Source organism: Amblyraja radiata, chromosome 4 (genome assembly GCF_010909765.2).
Source record: "Amblyraja radiata isolate CabotCenter1 chromosome 4, sAmbRad1.1.pri, whole genome shotgun sequence".
NCBI lineage: Eukaryota > Metazoa > Chordata > Chondrichthyes > Rajiformes > Rajidae > Amblyraja > Amblyraja radiata.
Window position 1 is genome coordinate 53,962,721 of NC_045959.1, and position 19,938 is coordinate 53,982,658.

Below are 19,938 nucleotides of genomic sequence, written 5' to 3' on the forward strand. Positions count from 1 at the left end.
TCTTGATGAGTAAGGATGTCAAGGGTTATGGGGAGAAGGCAGGAGAATGGGGTTGAGAGGGAAAGATAGATTGAATGGCGGAATAGACTCCATAGGGCCATGATATAAGAGCAGAATTGGGCCATTCAGCCCATCCGCCATTTGATCAAGGTTGATCTATTTTTCCTACTCGACCCCACACTCCTACCTTCTCCCCGTAACCTTTGGCACCCTTTTATGCCCCTGTCCCACTTAGGAAACCTGAACGGAAACCTCTGGAGACTTTGCGCCCAACCCAAGGTTTCCGTGCGGTTCCCGGAGGTTGCAGGTAGTAGAAGCAGCGAGGGAGACTGACAAACACCTCCGGGAACCGCACGGAAACCTTGGGTGTGGCGCAAAGTCTCCAGAGGTTTCCGTTCAGGTTTCCTAAGTGGGACAGGGGCATAATTCACCAACGCCCAAGACTCGATAGGCCAAATGACCTAATTCTGCTCCCATGACTTTTGAATTTATGAATTTTCAAGGTTCCCTTGGTCAGGGAGCTGGGAAGCTGGGAAGCAATGGGTGCTCCGGTGAGGAATTCCACAACCTCTGCAGGATGGTTTGTGACTCGAGTTTCCATGTCCCTTCCCATGGCACTGCCTACTGACCGCATTGCATCTCCATGAGATTGGACAATCTTTTCGTCCAATCGTCCAAATAAAATCACACGACTCGATTCTGACTTTAAAATGTATTTACCTTAAATATTTTCAGTTATATTATCAATTCTTTTGCTGAAACGAGCATTGGAGAGTAATAAAATCTTAATCAGTGGCAGCAGCGGACAAATTTACTTCAGTGTTCCAGAGTATCAAAAGGTCTATTATCTATTATCATAGTGGCCACACCTCTTCCATTAAACACCGTATTTACACCGTTGATTAACAATAGGTTTATTATCGAGATAGGCAAATTCACTAAATTACGGAAATTAACTGACCCAGATCACATTTATTTGATTAAAAGCTTCTCGTGAATAAGTTGTGGTGCATTTCGGTCAAGCTGGCCAAGACCATGCCACTCAGAGAGGGGTCAGCTTGGAAATAATTCTGGTTGCCACTTGTGTGTGCGGCTAGTGAAATCCCTTTCGCAGTGCCTTGTTTTTCACCATGGCAAACTTGCTCACAAACACACTTCCGCAGTGCTGATCGACCAGATATTGGTAGGTTTTTGTCCTGACGGCTGGAGGATCGGCGATAATCACAAGAGGAGCCTGCAGCATGGCTGCACTGCTGGGCATGATGTAATGTGACGTTCGTGTGACGTAGTCCACCAACCGCTCGTACTGCTGTTCCGAAAGCCTCTCGCGGATGCCGTCTCCCTGATCAAGAGACAATGAAACGTGTTGGAATTGATAAGTCAATAAATCACAGTCGGCACGGAAACAGGCCTTTCGGCCCAATTTGCCCAAGCCGACCAACTTTCCCCATTTACACTAGTCCCACCTGTCTGCGTTTGACCCATATCCATCTACTTATTCCTCTTCTCTCGACATACTGCCTGATACACAGAGCTACTCCAGCATTTTGTGTCTAACTTTGGTGTAAACCAGCATCTGCAGACATGTCCTATCCATGTATGGTCATAGAGTCATACAGTGTGGAAACAGGCCCTTCGGCCCAACTTGTCCACGCCGACCAACATGCTCCATCTATACTAGTCCACCTAGTCTGCATTTGGCCCATATCCCTATCCATAGATGGTCATTAACCATGGAAATAGGCCCTTTGGCCCAACTTGCCCACACCGATAACCATGCCCCATCTACACTAGTTTCACCTCCCTGCGTTTGCCCCCATATCCCTCTAAAGCTATCTGATCCATGTAGTCATAGACACATGCAGGATGGAAACAGGCCCATCGGCCCAATTTACCCACACTGACCAACATGTTCCATCAACACTCATCCCACCTACCTGTGTTTTAGCCCATATCTCTTGAAACCTCTCCTATCCATGTACCTGTCCAAATATTTTTTATACATTATGATAGTACCTGCCTCAACTACCTCCTCTAACAGCTTGTTATATACATCCACCACCCTTTGTGCAAAATGTTTGTCCCTCAGGTTCCTATTAAATGTTTCCACCCTTACCTTGTACCAGTTTCCTCTGGTTCTTGATTCCCCTATCCTGGGTAAAAGACCCTGTGCATTTAACCTGTCTACTCCTAGTCTATTCCAGTCATAGATGTACAGCACGGAAATAGGCCCAACACGGCAACCTGCCCACGCCGACCAACATTCCCCACGTACACTAGTCCCACCTGCCTGCATTTGGACCATAACCCTCTAAAGATTTCCTATCAATGTTAAATGGTATGGGCTAATTTAGGGCAGTAGGACTAGAGTAGACAGGGCATCTTGGTTGACATGGGCAAGTTGGACCAAATGGCCTGTATCCATGCTGTATGACTAAATATTGTCATAGTACTACCACAGTGGTGCAGTGGTAGAGTTGCTGCCTTACAGTGCCAGAGACCAGGGTTCAATCCTGACTGTGGGTGCTGTCTGGATGTAATTTGTACATTCTCTCTCAAACCATGTGGGTTTGCTCAGGGTGCTCCCGTTTCACGATCTATAATATCTCTGTGAGATCACTCCCATCCCCCTAATATAGTAATTTCCTTCACAACCTCTCCCAACCGCTCAGGCCCTCAAGTCCTGGCAATATCCTCGTAAAATCTGGATCAGTTCATAGAGTAATACAGCATGGACATAGGAGGAGCTCTAATTCCGTCGGGCATTAAATACAGGAGCATGAAAGCGTGCACCACCAGGCTTAGGAACAGCTTCTTCCCCTCTGTTATCAGAATTCTGAATGGTCCTTCAATAAGCTAGCGTACAGTCCCGATTCTTCAGTTTAGTTTATTGTCACGTGTATCAAGGTACAGTGAAAAGCTTTTGTTGCGTGCTAACCAGTCAGCGGAAAGACAATGCATGATTACTATTGAGCCATTTACAGGGTACAGATACATAAGATAATAACGTTCAGGGAATTTACGTTTCGGGAATAACGTTAAGGGAACAATGTTTAGTGCAAGATAAAGCCAGTAGAGTTCGATCAGATAGTCCGAGGGTCACCAATGAGGTAGATAGTAGTTCAGGACTGCTCTCTAGTTGTGGTAGGATGATTCAGTTACCTGATAACAGCTGGGAAGAAATTGAAGATTCTCCAACCTACCTCATGTGGAAATTGGTCTCTGGAAGTGCTACAATGCAGGGAATTATATACTGCATTCCGTATCTTTCCCTACTGTTGTACTTGATTTTGGCTTGATTGTATTCATGAATAGTGAATACAATCAAACCTAATCTGATCTAATCTTCGGCCCATTGAATCTAGCACACATTTATGTGAATCCCATTCGATTTTCCTCAGGTTCCCGTCAACTCCTGGAGCCATCGGGTCATAGAGTCATACAGCACAGAAATAGGTCCTTCAGCCCATGCTGGCCAGGTTGGCCCATCTAGGCTGGTCCCATTTGCCTGCATTTGGCCCATTTAGCCATTTAACCTACAAACCTTTGGAGTGTGGGAAGAAACCAGAACACCTGGAGTAAACCCACGTGGTCACAGGAAGAACATAAACACTCCACACAAACAGCAGCCAAGGTCAGGATCGAAACCCTGGACTCTGGTGCAATAAGGCAGCAACTCTACCAGCTGCACCACTGTAATTCAATGATTCAACACCCTTGTTTTAACGTGTATTGATGTGAACTACAGAGATAATAAGATGTGCAATTTGCCCTATGTGACTATTTCTCCAAGGATAAATAACCTACGATAAACAGATAAATCGATAAAAGTACGTATTCCCTGGGAAAGTTCCAATTTGGAAGCATCGTACCTCACTGTCGTAAGATACCCTTTGTTGCTTGAGCACAATGTGGAGACAGTTTTCTTTCTTTGGATGCAGGCTGCACTCGATCTCGGTGACTGGGAACGCCTGCTGCTGTGTGTCCTCACTGACACTGACCACAAACAGCACCTCGGAGGTGAGCAGAAGACATCCTTGGTATTCCTGGCCAGAGTTGCTCACGATTACCACTTCTAAGGCCATAAACACTTCAGGTCTGCCCAAGGAGTGGAGCATTTTCCTGTCAGGACATAAAATGTTGAACAGATACCATTACATTTTTTTTTTTAATTTAAAATTCCAGAACCGAAACATTTTGTGTAAGAAACAAACCATTCCAAGATAAATGACCTGTTAGTTTGATACAATGCCAGACCAATGTAATGAATAATGCTATCATAAAAATGACTGACTGCCAGAATAGTCTTACCAGACATATTTGACGTGGCTGTTTGGGGCCTGGTCATTCTGTTGTTCAGTGGGGTGAAACCTCTGCTTGGGAAGTTGAGATAGTCCAGCTCCGTGTAAAATACCTAAAGCAATAAAGACAAGATCCTAACTCGTACTTAACTCGGCAGCCGCGCTGTGCCAAAGTGATGTAATGTGTTTGGGACCGGCGGTCAGGGATATTTATCTCTTTAACCGCAATTACGTAAAAGCCAAAGCTATATAATGGTGTCAAAAATTAAAACCCATAAACCCAACCTCATAAATGCTAAGCATTGTTGAACTGCCAGCATGGGTGAGCTGGTGGGAGATTTTCCCAAGCAATAGGGCGAGCATGCTCATTGAAAACTAAAGCAGGAACAATTGGTGATTTCTATACACTATGACAATTATACATTAGCTCAACATTCAAGTATGATAATTTCCCTTGGATAGTATTTCTGAGTCGTATCATTATGAGAAAAAAATCTCTCTCCCCAAATATATCCATTTCTTATTATGGTCACAGGGTAATCCTTCGACTAAATCAACAAAATTGCACGATTAATATAAATAAAAAAACATGTTTAGTATTCAAAACACATGTGAGGTTGAACGTGTGAGGTTTACCGTTCTCCTCCCCTTCCCATTCACCCCATCTGTATAAACACCAGGAACTGCAGATGCTGGTTCACCAGAAAAGACTGAAAGTGCTGGAAAACTCAGTTGGGTCAGACATCATCTCTGGAGAACATGGATAGGTTGAGGCGGCATGGTGGCGCAGCGGTAGAGTTGCTGCCTTGCAGTACCAGAGACTTGGGTTCGACCCTACTATGGGTGCTGTCCCTATGGAGTTTGTACGTTCTCCCCTTGACAGTGTTGTCAGGAATGGTGATGGAGGCCGATACGATAGTGATGTTTAAGGGGCTTTTAGATAGGCCCATGGATATGCTGGGAATTGAGGGGGATGGTGGGGGGGGGGGGGGATTGGGAGTGGGGGAGGGGGGGAGAAGATAGATCACGTGCAGGAAAGGGAGATTAGCTTATATTGGCATCATGTCTAGCACAGGCATTGATACCTGAATGGCCTATTCCCCTGCTTTACTAGCCTATGAAGCAATTGCCAGTGGCAAAGAGCAAGGAGATCACTCCACTGGATTGGAGTTAATTCACATAACAAATGTAAAACTGTTCAATCTACCTTTCCAGAACAAAGAGCATCATAGCGTTCAGGCATTGCAAATCAAGCACCAGGTTACTGTCTAATAGTTCACTACATATTTGCATAACAAAGGTAATTTACTAACCTGTCCCTTCAATAATAAAAGAGCCACCTTTCAACAAAGGCAGATATCAATGAAAAAATCCACCACACTCACTGTCTTGGGCTATTCCTATACTATTGTACTTTATATCCCAGAGAAACAACAAGGAAACAGACCCTTCATCCCACCGAAACTGCACCATCCAGCGATCTACTACTATCAGCTACTATCTACCTCCATGGATGATGTTGTGGAGATAATTTTAAAAATCTTAAAGATTGGTATAAAACATTTAAATGTAAAGAACAAATAAAAACATAGAATATAACGTGTTTGGGTGGCACAACGGTAGAGTTGCTGCCTTACAGCGCCGGAGACATGGGTTCGATCCTGACTATGGGTGCTGTATGGACGGAGTTTGTACGTTCTCCCCATGACCGCGTGGGTTTTCTCCGGGTGCTCCGCTAGTGTGTAGGAAAGCGCTAGTGTATGGGGATTGTTGGTCGGTGCGGACTTGGTGGGTTGAAGGGCCTGTTTCCGCGCTGAATTACTAAACTAAATTGACCTATAATAGCATGGGTACAGCACTGGAAGAGGCCCTTTGGCCCACAATGAATGTGTTGAACATGAAACCAAGTTAAACTAATCTCCTCTACCTGCAGATGACCTATATTTCTTCATTGTCTGCATATCCATGTGTCAATGCAAAAGCCTCTTAAATGCCACTGTCGTATCTGCCTCCAGACATATTCACCACCCATAACTGTGTGTTCCAGGCACTCACTCCTACTCTCCTGTAAAAAAAACTCACCCTGCCTTCTTTAAACCTTGCTGTTCTCACCATGAAGCTATGAAATATTAACATTAATTAAAATAAAGTAACATAAAATACCTTCATGGTGAAGGCTGTTGACCTCACCTGAATCTGTTGGGAAAACCAACCTGCTTTGGGTAGTGTCTGTCCCCGTCCGAAACATAAACCACCTTTTTTCTCCAGAGATGTTCCCTGATTCGCTGAGTTACTCCAACAATCGACAATAGACAATAGGTGCAGGAGTAGGCCATTCGGCCCTTCGAGCCAGCACCACCATTCAATGTGATCATGGCTGATCATCCCCAATCAGTACCCCGTTCCTGCCTTCTCCCCAAATCCGTTGACTCCGCTATCTTTAAGAGCACTATCCAACTCTCTCTTGAAAGTATCCAGAGAACTGGCCTCCACCGCCCTCTGAGGCAGAGAATTTCACACTCACAACTCTCTGTGAGAAAAAGTGTTTCCTCATCTCCGTTCTAAATGGCTTACCCCTTATTCTTAAACTGTGGCCCCTGGTTCTGGACTCCCCCAACATCGGGAACATGTTTCCTGCCTTTAGCGTGTTCAAACACTTAATAATCTTATATGTTTCAATAAGATACCCTCTCATCCTTCTAAACCCTCGAGTATACAAGCCCAGCCGCTCCATTCTCTCAGCATATGACAGTCCCGCCATCCCGGAAATTAACCTTGTAAACCTACGCTGCACTCCCTCAATAGCAAGAATGTCCTTCCTCAAATTAGGGGACCAAAACTGCACACAATACTCCAGGTTGTGTATATTTTGTGTATATTTTGAGTTGTAAAAGTAAAAGCAAAATTTCTTGATTTGTTCAGGATTCCACCCAAAAAGTTGACCCAGGTTGATTTTCTTTAGTTTATTGTCACGTGTACTGAGGTACAGTCAAAAGCTTTTGTCGCTTGCTAACCAGTCAGCGGAAAGACACTACATGATTACAATCGAGCCATCCACAGTGGACAGATACATGAGAAAGTGAATAACGTGAATAATAGTGCAAGATAAAGCCAGTAAAGTCCTATCAAAGATAGTCTGAGGGTCTCCAATGTGTTAGATATTAACTCAGGGCTGCTCTCCAGTTGTGATAGGATGGTTCAGTTGCCTGAAAAGAATTTGTCCCTGAATCTGGAGGAGTGCGTTTGAATGTGTTTGACTGCCGAAGGTTTTTAGTTTCAGTCAGATTTTGACAACTGTCGTATAGTTTGGCATCTGCAGCTGAAGTGACTTATTTGACAAGGACCGTGAATTGAATACCACTTTCTGCATGTTCTTGTAAGGGTAATACAGTTGTATGCTGGTTAGTTAGCAAGCAGACCCGAGACCAAACATGGAATTTCCCAGCTCAGTCTGGCTCAGCAATGCATCTTGTGATGCCTGGCACTGCTTGCACTTGTGAAGGTGATAGCAGCTTTTCAAACCTTTGACAAACACAATCATCTTTCAATCATTCTGCCCTTCATGCTTATTCCAGTATCCAATGACTGATCTCTGTGTCAAATCTACATTTAATTTACATCTGTTAATACCCTCTCTTGACAATAACATCATGTCCAACTGACTCACCTCAACAGCTTCTTCTGGGAGAGACTTTCAGATTTAAATGAGGTTTGAGTTTGAGCTTAGTTTATTGTCATGTGTACCAAGGTACAGTGAAAAGCATTTGATATGTGCTAACCAGTCAGCGGGAAGACAATACATAATGATGAAGTCAATACATGACTATCATTCTTATCATCATTGGAAAAGGCTCAGTGGTGATAAACATCATGGTGGTTTGTGGATATGGCCTTAATTCACACCGCTGGCTTCCTGTTTGCCATGATAGTGGCCAGCAGCGAATATTAGTTGAACAATGTAACCGGTACATGGACTGAGTGTGGTATGATTTAGCCCAACAAGGTACAGAAGGAGAAATTTCAACTCATCATGCACACTGACTCCAAGACCCATCAGTCTCATTTTCATCCGAACCAAATCAATATATCATTATGGTTCTTTCCCCTTTTATGCACTTAACTGAAGTCCCCGAACACGTGGCAACTATTCAACCATTCCTCATCCTAACCAATTTTCAATATATTCTGCTCTAGATTCATGGTGTTCATTTGTCGTTGCATTGCTATCACAGTCATACAGCATGGAAACAGGCTGTTCAGCCCGACTTGCCCACACTGACCAACATGTCCCATCTACATTAGTCTCACCTGCCTGCATTTTGCCCATATGCCTCTAAACGTGTCGAAATGTTTCTTAAACATTGTGATAGTACCATCCATATATTAATTTTCCTCGCCTGGTCCATCATGAGTAGTGACCTCTCCACCATCGAAGGGATCTACAGGCGGTGCTGTTCAAAAAGACAGCCAGCATCATTAAGGACCTCCACCACCCTGGCCATGCTCTCATTTCAAACCTACCTTCAGGAAGGAGGTACAGGAGTCTGAAAACCGTGACCTGCAGATTCAAGAACAGTTTTTTCCGAACAGCCATCAGGCTCTTGAACACTATAAACACTAACTATGAACTATCTTGGATGCAGTAATGGTTTCAGGCTCTTTGCAATTATATCAGGGTTTTTAATTTATTGAAGTTGGTTTGTTTATTATGTTATCTGTGAGTACTATGCTTAAATACCTGTTTTGCTGCTGCAAGTAAGAATTTAATTGTTCCATTTTTGGTATATAAGACAATTAGACATTCTTGACTCTTGATAAAATGTACGAAAGGCTGGTGTGTCCACTGGGAAAACGTACCGTAGCCAGTCTGGGAGACCAGCTCAGCAGCTCCACCTATTGGTTTGGTGAGGACGCCAACAATCCCCTTGCCCACACCCGAGATGACATCCTTGGCTTTGCGGCCAGCTGACACCTCCGAGGTCTTCTGGAAATTCTGCATTGGCTGATCCACGATTCCAGCGATGGCACCTGGAATATCAAAGGGAACAGGTAACAATCCAATCTTGCCTTCGCTATGGCTTGCCCATTTTTACTCACATGCCAAACAAATAAGTTTGAATTCTCTCTCCTCCACCATATGTTTTTATTCCGCGGGTCAGGCAGCATCTCTGGAGGTCATGAATAGGTGACGTTTCAGGACTGGACTTCTTCCATAAGCTAGGGTACTGACTGATTCACCGCTACCCCATTACGGACATTGGACTTTGTCTGTAGAACTTTTGCATGACAATGCTGAGAACTATATACTGCTCTCTGTACTTTTCTCTTCACTCTGTCTATTGTACTTGAGTTTAATTTGATTGTATTTGTCTAGTATTACCTGATCTGTTTGGATAGCATGAAAAACCAAGCTTTTCACAGCTCCTCAGCACACGTGACAATAATACACCGAAACAGAAATGCCGCCTTCATGTCGTCCAGAGACGCTGCCCGAGCACTTTGTGCCTTGTTCATAAACCAGCATCTACACTCCCTTGCATATATAGTTTTACTCCTTTTGCTGTGAGAGCTGACTGCTTTGGGCCTGAAATACACGGGAGGGGGAATGACATCTCTCTTTGGTCCCTTGTGTTATGTTGTTAATCAGCTACTGGCTATATTTACATCCATTGACGAGGATCCATTCTCTTCAATCGATGGGTGTTATTCAAGATACACACATATACACACACATATATATATATATATATATATATATATTTTTTTTTAAGTGGTAGATCCTGCCCGACCCATCATGGGTATTGACCTCTCCGCCATCAAAGGAATCTATAGGAGGTGCTGCCTCAAAAAGGCAGTCAATATTATCAAAGACCCACATCGCCCTGGCCACGCTGCCAATTCACTCCTGCCATCAGGAAGAGGCTTAGGGTCGGAATCACAAAGCTCAATACCTATTGAATAGATGTTAGATATTGGTATTGGGAGTATCTTCATCAGAGGATCTGCAGCAGTCACCTTCTCATGCAATCACCGCCTCAGTCGGCCGAAGAGGCTGTTTCTGCGCTGAAGTTTCTAAAGTCTGATGTCTAAGTAATTGGCTTTTAAATGTATTTGTCCACCTTATCTTAGAATTTGTTTTTTAAATAATTGGTTTCCTACTTTGACTGAATCTTAGTCAAGGTGCATTCCATTAAATTTTCTCGTCCAGGTTCGCAATTTTATCTTGGCGTATGGGATCCTGTTCAACTTTTAGCGATACTTGAATGCATAACGTTTTAATAACCACTAGTCTAGACAGTCTAAAAGTGAACAACTCCTAATCTTCCTCATTGTCAAAATGATCTTTGCCAAATGAACGGCAACAGTTCAAGAAGGCGTCTCACCAAAGCCTTCTTAACACGTATACACATATAGACCTCTGCTCAATTTTGTACCAAGATAATAATGGAGATAACTGCTACATTAAAGTTCTTCCCAGAGTCAAATTGAACTGAATGGTGGCAATGCAGCACAAGATCATCATGTAAAATATTGTTGCCATTCTCATCTCTAGAACAACCCCAAAAAATCAAAAAGGTTGTTGCAGGAGAACTTTTGCAAAGTGACATTGACACATTCATTTTTATTTTAAGAAGTTTTATAATGAAACGATTATAATAGAACAGTCTTCCTGACAAATTTTGCACCAACTTGCAATGAGCAGACGTCTAAACCTGCTTCATAAGCAAAGCAAGAGGCTGGTACTGCAATATTTTATTGAGATTAATAGATTCATTTCCCTGAAGGCAGCAAAATCATTTCAGGGCAGGTGGGATCTGGGTTCTTTCATTATGAACTGATTTTCTTCAAGGTTTACACAAAACTTAAAGCCGTATAAACAAAGCTGAAGTGCTTCAACATAAACGGTAGACACATCGTAGACACATTTACAGTCATCAATAACTGAACCCACATTAAAGAGCCAGCACTGAAACACAGTCTGCCTCATAATGCATTGGCACCAGTGAAGGGGTTATTAGTTCCTTGATACAGCACAGATTCAAAAACTCAACAGACGCTGGGTTTGGAACTCTTATTTCAAAATTTACTCTCGAGTTTTGCATTTACATCTTTGATTTAGAGTCAGAGTTATACAGCAACGAAGAAAGGCCCTTCGGCCCAACTTGCCCACGCTGACCAACATGTCCCAACTACATTAGTCTCACCTGCCTGCATTTGGCCTAGATCCTTCTGTACCTGTTCTATCCATGTACCTGTCAAAATGTTTCTTAAATACCGCGATTGTACCTGCCTCAACTGCATCCTCCGGCAGCTCGTTCCATACATCCTCCACCGTTTGTGTGAAAAAGTTACCCCTCAGGTTCTTATTAAACCTTTCCCCCCTCACCTTAAACCCAAGTCCTCTGGTTCTCGATTCCCCTACTCTGGGCAAGAGATTGTGCGTCTACCCGATCTATTGCTCTTGTGATTTATCGTCAGGCTCTACTGTCTTGCCCTACCTAGGAGACTGATTCCCAGGCGGGACAGTCCTTGCCGCAGACCTTCCCCCAGGCTGTCTGGAAGCTGCCTCCGCCATTCCTCCTGCCGCATATAGTGCTCTTCGTCGAGAGATAGCCTATCCATGTTCCGGGCCAGACTTGTAGCGAGGTTAGTGATCGACGTCAAGGTGCCTGAATAAAAATACACAAAAACATGGTAAAGTACATGTTCACAAGTTCGAAGAGCAGGATTAGGCCATTCGGCCCATCAAGTCTACTCCGCCATTCAATCATGACTGATCTAGCTTTCCCTCTCAACCCCAATCTCCTGTATTTCCACATAACCCCTGGCACCCGTACTAATCAAGAATCTGTCAATCTCCAACTTAAAAATACCTATTGCCTTGGCCTCCACAGCCGTCTGTAGCAATGAATTCCACAGATTCCCCACCCTCTGACGAGAGAAATTCCTCCTCATCTCCTTTCTAAAGGTACGTCCTTTTATTCTGAGGTTATGGCCTCTTGTCCGAGACTCTCCCCCTAGTGGAAACATCCTCCCCACATTCACTCTAACCAGGCCTTTCACTATTCAGTAAGTTTCAATGAGGTCCCTCCTCATCCTAAACTCCAGGGAGCACAGGCAAGTGGCGTCACACGTACAGTGAGAAAGGAAATATATATTATAGGGATCCTCAGGGGTGGTGGGTATATGTACTGAGCTGCCAGAGGAGTTTGTTGAGGCAGGTACAATAACACCATTTAAAAGTTCAGAGTTTAGAGATACAGCGTGGAACCAGGCCCATCAGCCCGCCGAGTCCACGCCGACCAGGGATCATTCAGCACACTAGTTCCATCCAACACACTAGGGACAATTTACAGAAGCCAATTAACCGAAAAACCTGCAGGTCTTTGCAGGGACGGAAATTGCTATCAAAATATGGAGGGGGCCGGGGGGAGGCCACAATTTTTTGGTGGTCGCGCGAGCATGCGCACACTCACACACACACACGCGCGCGAGGCTTCGGAGGCTCAATCCAGCACTAAATGCAGCTCAACTCTGCCTGTCTCGCCGGGTTAACCTACAGCCCTGCCTGGACTGACGGGACACCAGCGCTGCTTCTCCGCGCTGGCCATATTTCCCGCAAGTTCAGGCTGAAGGTTAACCTGGCGGGACAGGCAGAGTTGAGCTGGGTTTTGCGCTGCTTCTCTGCGCTGGCTGTGGGCCTGGGGTACAGCTCCCGTCTGACTCCCGGCCTCTCTGACCACCCGTGGGTGGGTGGAGGGGGGGCACTCGGGTGAGGGCGGGATAGCGCCGGAGAGCCGGGATCGATCCTGGCTGCAGATGAGATGCAGGTCTGTGCCACGTCTCCCTCCTCCAATCACCGTGGTCTATCCTCAGTCCCACCCCCCACCCTACTCCTCCCTCCTCCAATGATAGCGCTGAATCATCATGTCCCCACTCCATTGCCTGCTGACCAGCGTCTCTCTCGTCTAATCGGCGGCCTCGATCAGCAGTCCCACCCCCACTGTCTCGCGGATAGCGGAGATTTCACCGGGTTTTAAAATCCGAATTACAAAAACTTGGGGGGGATGTCCCCCACCTCTCAAAACAGAGGGGGGACGTGTCCCTCCGGCCCCCCCCCCCCCCCCCCGGGATTTCCGCCCCAGGGTCTTTGGAATGTGGGCAGAAATCGGAGCACCCGGAGAAAACCCAAGTGGTCACAGGGAGACACAATGTTCTGGAGTAACTCAGTCGTAGTAGGGAGGAGAAAATTGGAAGAGAGGAGGAGCAGAATAAAGCCAGATCAGTAATAGGTGGATACAGGTGAGGGGGGGGAGGATTGAAGGGCAGGTGGCCAGACACATGCCAGAGATGAAAAGACAATAAGTGTGAGATAAGGTGTCAGTGGGTGCTAACTCTTCAGAGGACAACATTTCAAAAGCAGAGTATAATGAATAGGCACGATTACACAACAGGTTTACCAGCATCCACTGGGGATAAACATGCAGAGACTGTTGAGAAATATATTACCTTTGGAAATGTGTTTTACAAATGAAGTTGTTCCCCTGGAGACGCCACTGACGAAGGCACCTGGACCACGGGTCAGCCCCTCGTACGGAAGACGGAAAAAGTCCGCTATCCCATTACCGATGCTTCGCACCAAGTTAGCTGGACTTCCAAGAATTTCCAGAGAGCCAACGACCCAGCCTGTCGGACGAGCAAACAAAAAGGTATGAAGCAACTAGCTACAAACATGAAGATATTTAACATAGTACAGGTCCATCACTGATTTTCTGTCATCCTTGGTCATGAGGTCATAAGTGATAGGATTAGAATTAGGCCATTCGGCCCGTCAAGTTTACTCCGCCATTCAATCATGACTGATCTAATTCTCCCTCCTAACCCCACTCTCCTGCTTTCTCCCTATGCCCTCTGACACCTGTACTAATCAAGAATCTATCTATCTCTGCCTTAAAAATATCCACTGACTTGGCCTCCACAGCCTTCTGTGGCAAATAATTCTACAGATTTATCACCCTCTGACAAGAAATTTCTCCTCATCTCTTTCCTAAACGAACGACTAATTCTGAGGCTATGACCTTTAGTCGTAGACTCACCCACTAGTGGAAACATCTTCTCCACGTCCACTCTATCTTCTAAACTCTAGCGAGTACAGGCCCAGCGCCGACAAATGCTCATCATAGGTTAACCTACTCATTCCTGGGATAATTCTTGTAAACCTCCTCTGAACCCTCTCCAGAGCCAGCACATCCTTCCTTAGATATGGTGTCCAGAATTGGTTCTGGAGCCTTTCCGGATTATCCTTTTTGCCAGACCAACAGAGGTCATGACCTCTGAGAGTAGTCCAAAAGTATCGGAACGATCTGCCTAGGCTGCTGAGGAGCCAAGATATCAGCCCGCAAAGTCGGTTGGCTATGGGAACGGATCTGCCATCTGTCCATTACCTCCACAGATGCTGCCTAACCCATTCAATTCGTCCAGCATTTTGTGCTTTGCTCAAGATTCCAGCATCTGCAGTACATGTGACAATCATAAACCAATTATGCAATTCCTTCCCGAGATGCTGCCTGATCCGCTGAGTTTGGCCAGTCAGCAGTTTGTGTTTTGCTTAAAATTCCAGCATCGGCAGTTTCTTCTATTTCAGTACAAGTGACAATAATAAACCAATTATGCCATTGCCTCCAGAGATGCTGCTATGGCACCATGCGGGCTCGGTAGACCATTTCTGCAGACTTGCTAATCCACGATGTGCTTGGATATGGGAATATTGTATTGGACTCTATGTAAGAAATGAAAAAAGGGCGGCACAGTGGTGCAGCAGTAGAGTTGCTGCCTTACAGTGCCAGGGACCTGGGTTTGATCCTGACTATGGGTGATGTCTGTACGGAGTTTGTACGTTCTCCCCGTGAACCCATGGGCATTCCCCAGATGCTCTGGTTTTCTCCCACAGACCAAAGACTTGCAGGTTTGTAGGTTAATTGACTTCTGTAAATTATCCCTAGTGTATAGGATAGAACTAGAGTATGGGTGATCGCTGGTCGGCATGGAAGGGCCTGTATCCATGTTGTATCTCTAAACTAAACTCAAATTTCACTGTGCGTTTGCACATGTGACAATAAAAGCACGATTGAACTGACCCAAAGTGCTGGAGTAACTCAGCGGGTCAGGTAGCATCTCTGGAGAAAAGGAATACCTTTGCCTGACCCGCTGAGTTACTCTGGCATTTTAAGTCTATCTTCAGTATAAACCAGCATCTGTAGTTCCTTCCATAATTTCTAGGAGCAGAATTAGGCAATTTGGCCCATCAAGTCTACTCCACCATTCAATCATGGTTGATCTATCTTTCCGTCTCAACCCCATTCTCCTGCCTTCTCCCCATAAGCACTGACACGCGTACTAATCAAATAATTCCCACACATTGAACTGACTCGCTGAGTTCCTCTGGCATTTTGTGTTTCATCAGTTGTACCAACCTGCTCGAAACAACGCTCCTGCAGCGTAGTGCATGGCGAGAGCGTGGATGAGTTGCCGGGGAGTGGTGTAGATGGGTCCTCTCTCAAAGAGTGAGAATGAAAGGGGAGCGTGATCAGATGCAATGTACAACTTGATGGATGCGTGGACGCTGACCAGCAAGCTCACGGCTTGGATGGTCAACCGTTGCATTTTGACCGGATTCACGAGCGCATACGTTGCATTCAGCACGTGCCCAGGCACGCGGGGCACGGCTGTCGAAATGGCCAATGTCCTTGCTTGCTTTCGGTACAGCCTGATGTCAGGGATGTAGGTGTTGAACAGGGTTTTTATGTAATAAACAAATGTGTCTTCCACATAGAGCCTTGCAGGCTTCAGCTCAAAGTTCACCTCATTCACGGCAAACACAAAATCCTGCTCCCTCAGGAGGACATGGGCTTTTAGAAAACATTTGTGCTTGTAGCCGTCGAGGTCTTTGGCCGAGAGGGCTGGACTGAAGCCAGTTTTCCACTGGGGGCTCTCGGGCTTCAGCTCCCGGCAGAGCAAGGCAGGGAAGTGAAAGCTGGTGCGATGGTAGAGCTGATTGTCTACCTGCAGGTCCCCGATGCACAACTCCAGCAGGTATATCTCCGAGAAGCCGTGACTGGGCTCGGCTCGGAATTCGTGCACGGCGGGCCGGTAGTGGTTCACCAGCGGCGCCAGGTTCAACAGGACATTGTCCAGCGTAATTCTCAGCAGCTCGGTCGACTTGCACTGATTGGTAACGTCGTCGTTTACCGTCAGGCTCGCTTGAGCGATCAGCACGCGGACTGCGATCGCCTGTTGCGGCATCCTGTGCAAACGGCAAGCGTTAAAAATCAATTGACACTTCGGCAATGCAGCAGGCAAGAAATAATTTAAAGAGCTTTAGAACACATGTTCATAAGTTCCAGGAGCAGAATTAGATCATTCAATCCATCGAGTCTACTCCGCCATTCAATCATGGCTGATCTATCTTTCCCCCTCAATCCCATTCTCCTGCTTTCTCCCCATAACCCCTGACACCCATACTAATAAAAAAATCTGCTAGGCAACTGAACCGTCCTTTCATCAGCTGGAAATCAGACCTCACCTCCCATCTATCTCATTGGAGACTTTAATCTGATTGGTCTTTATTGGGGGCACCCGCACGATGGCAGCCTCGCCAACGGTCTGTCTGTTTTTTTTGGTCTTTTTTTTTGTTATTTTTAGTGAGTTTTAAAAGTTTGTGTCAATGTTCTCTGGTTTGTTTTATGTGGGGGATGGGGGAGGGGCAAGGGGGAATTTTTTTCCCCAATCTATTACCTTGCCAGAGATGCGATTGTTTTCTGGATTCTGCGGTCTAACATCATGGAGCTGGAGGCCTTGCTCGGGACTGACTTTGAGCCCCACCGCGGGGGCGTGGACTTACCATCGGAGCTGATCCCTTGCCTGGGATCGACGCTCCAACCGCGGCCTGCGTATTTCAACATCGCGGAGCTTGTATTCTCTGGTGGAAGTAGGGAAGCTCCAACGACGCAGAAGGTTCGACTAGCCTGACCCGGGGTCCGATCGCCTGGCGGGGGGGAACTGAGATCCCCTCGATGCAGGAGCTGGATCGCTCCAATGCAGAGGGCCCGATGGCCGGCTACGGGAGCCAAGATCGCCCCATCAACGGAAGGCTCGAGGACCCCGACCGCGGAGAACAAAGAAGGGAAGAGATTTAACTTATTTTTTCCTTTCCATCAGTGAGGAATGTGGAGGAGTCACTGTGGTGGATGTTTATGTTAAAATGTATTTTGTGTGTCTTGTTGCTTTTTATTGGTATGACTGTATGGCAAATCAAATTCCTCGTATGTTGCAAAACATACTTGGCTAATAAAATATGATTATGATTTTGATTATAAAGTATGATTATGATTATTTATCTTGCACTAAATATTATACCCTTTATCCTGTTATCAGGATGGTTCAGTTGCCTGATGACAGCTGGGAAGAAACTGCCCCTGAATCTGGAGGTGTGCATTTCACATATGTCTTGCCTAATTATAAATTTCTTTATTTATATAGCACATTTTTAGTCAACTTGCATTGACCCCAAAGTGCTTCACATAATTACATCCACACACACAGGCAAAGGTGGGTGAAGTGTCTTGCCCAAGGACACACACAGGCAAAGGTGGGTGAAGTGTCTTGCCCAAGGACACAACGACAGTATGCACTCCAAGCGGGATTCGAACCAGCTACCTTCCGGTTGCCAGCCGAACACTTAGCCCATTGTGCCATCTGTCGTCCCATGATAGAAGAAGGGAGAAGAGCGAGTGATTGGGGCGAGACTGGTCCTTGATTATGCTGGTGGCCTTGCCGAGGCAGCGTGAAGTGTAGATGGAGTCAATGAAAGGGAGGTTAGTTTGCGTGATGGTCTGGGCTACCTTCACAACTCTACAGTTTCTCGCGGTATTGGATGGCGCTATTCCCAAGCCATGCTGTGATGCAACCTGATCAAATGCATACTGTGGACGGCTTGACTCTAATCATGTATAGTCTTTTCACTGACCGGATAGCACGCACCAAAAAGCTTTTAACTGTACAATAAACTAAACTAACTGAGCTTCAGTGCATGGAGGTAATTACCCATAAAGGCTGGTCAGAACAGGCCCAGCTCTACCCTCAGGTGCCAACGTCATAGTTATGGTGCTGGACTGATGAATGATATCCACATACACATAGCCGTAACTGGGCAGGAAAACTACCTAAGGAGAGAAAAGCAAGTGAAACATTTATTCAGTGATAAAAAGAGTCCATTTATTTTTCAAACTAATAACCTCTAGCAGTCATCCAAACAATTATAATTAATAAACTAAGATGGTAAGGTTGGGTAGCTTGCAACCTAACGATATACAAACTGGAGGAAAAGCAGCACAAATTCCACTTGTTAGCTGAAAACGTAATGGTCTACAAAATGGAGGAACATCACCTCATATTCCACTTGTGTAGCTTACAAGCTAACGGTATGATTGCTGAATTCTCCAATTTTAGGTAACTAAGTCACAAACACACCCCGCCCTTTTTTTCTCACCTGGATGCACACCTATTTTTTCTTCCTCTTGCTCTTCCACCTATATTCCTTCCTCTGGCTTCACAATCAGTGGATCTATCCTTATCTCACACTTTATTTTCTGGCTTTTGTCCAAAATCATCTGCCAATAGAAACACATCCCATCCCTGTACCCACCTATCACTTGCCAGACTTTGTCCTGCCCCCACCTCTCTTCCAGATTTTTTCTCTCCCGCCACAATCGGTCTGGAGAAGAGTCCTAACCCTAATTGTCATCCAGAAATGCTGCCTGACCCGCTGAGTTACCCCAGCACTTTGTGTCATTTTTTGTAAACCAGCACCTTCAGTTCCAAGTGTTTACTGTTAAGATTAGATTAATCTTAATTAGATAAAATAAGATTACTGTTAAAATGAAAGGGGCAAAGTTTAAAGAAATTGTGTGATAAGTTGTTGTGGCTGCCTAGAGCGTATTGGAGGGGTGGTAGAAGAGGAAGATGCAATGGTGGTATTTAACAGACCATTTGACAGGCATATGGATATGCAGGGAATGGCAGAAAGTGCATCATGTATAGGCAAAGATTAGTTAATCTTGGTGTCATGTTCAGGACAGACATTGTGGGCCGATAGGCCTGTTCCTGTGCTCAATTTTGCTTGGGGAGGGGATGTGGAAGTTTTAATAGGAACCTGAAGAGTAGGTTTTTTTACACAAAGCGTGGTGGGTGAGTGGAACGAGTTATAGGAGGTAGTTGAGACAGGTACTATCGCAATGTTTCAGAAACATTTTGACAGGTACATGGATAGGATAGGTTTAGAAGGATATAGGCCAAACAGGTCTGAAAAAGGGTCTCGACCCAAAACGTCACCCATTCCTTCTCTCAAGAGATGCTGCCTGTTCCGCTGAGTTACTCCAGCATTGAGCCAAAAGAAGGCAGGTGGGAGTAGTGTAGATGAGACATGTTGGTCAGTGTAGGCAAGTTGGGCCGAAGGGCCTGTTTCCACGTTGAATGACTCTATGAGGTTGGGTTTTCTGATGACAGGCCTTTAACCTGCACCATTAACGATGTTTCTCTTTCCAAAGATGTTGCCTGACCTTTCCCAATATTTCCAGTT

At 45.4% G+C, this 19,938-nt stretch overlaps 1 protein-coding gene across 6 annotated transcripts in view; it reads right to left on the reverse strand.

Annotated features, from left to right (window-relative positions):
• Window positions 1-697: 697 nt before the first annotated feature.
• vps13b (vacuolar protein sorting 13 homolog B) overlaps window positions 698-19,938 on the reverse strand; it is an 806,769-nt gene continuing 787,528 nt past the window's right edge. For all 6 annotated transcript variants that reach the window (XM_033019455.1, XM_033019454.1, XM_033019453.1 and 3 more), the window contains exons 55-62: window positions 18,405-18,523; window positions 15,776-16,605; window positions 13,812-13,988; window positions 11,801-11,971; window positions 9,159-9,329; window positions 4,312-4,414; window positions 3,873-4,122; window positions 698-1,342 (exon numbers count right to left, since the gene is read on the reverse strand). In XM_033019455.1, the coding sequence (XP_032875346.1) occupies window positions 1,094-1,342; window positions 3,873-4,122; window positions 4,312-4,414; window positions 9,159-9,329; window positions 11,801-11,971; window positions 13,812-13,988; window positions 15,776-16,605; window positions 18,405-18,523 (2,070 nt within the window). In that variant the 3' untranslated portion in view covers window positions 698-1,093. The remainder of the gene's footprint in view (window positions 1,343-3,872; window positions 4,123-4,311; window positions 4,415-9,158; window positions 9,330-11,800; window positions 11,972-13,811; window positions 13,989-15,775; window positions 16,606-18,404; window positions 18,524-19,938) is intronic.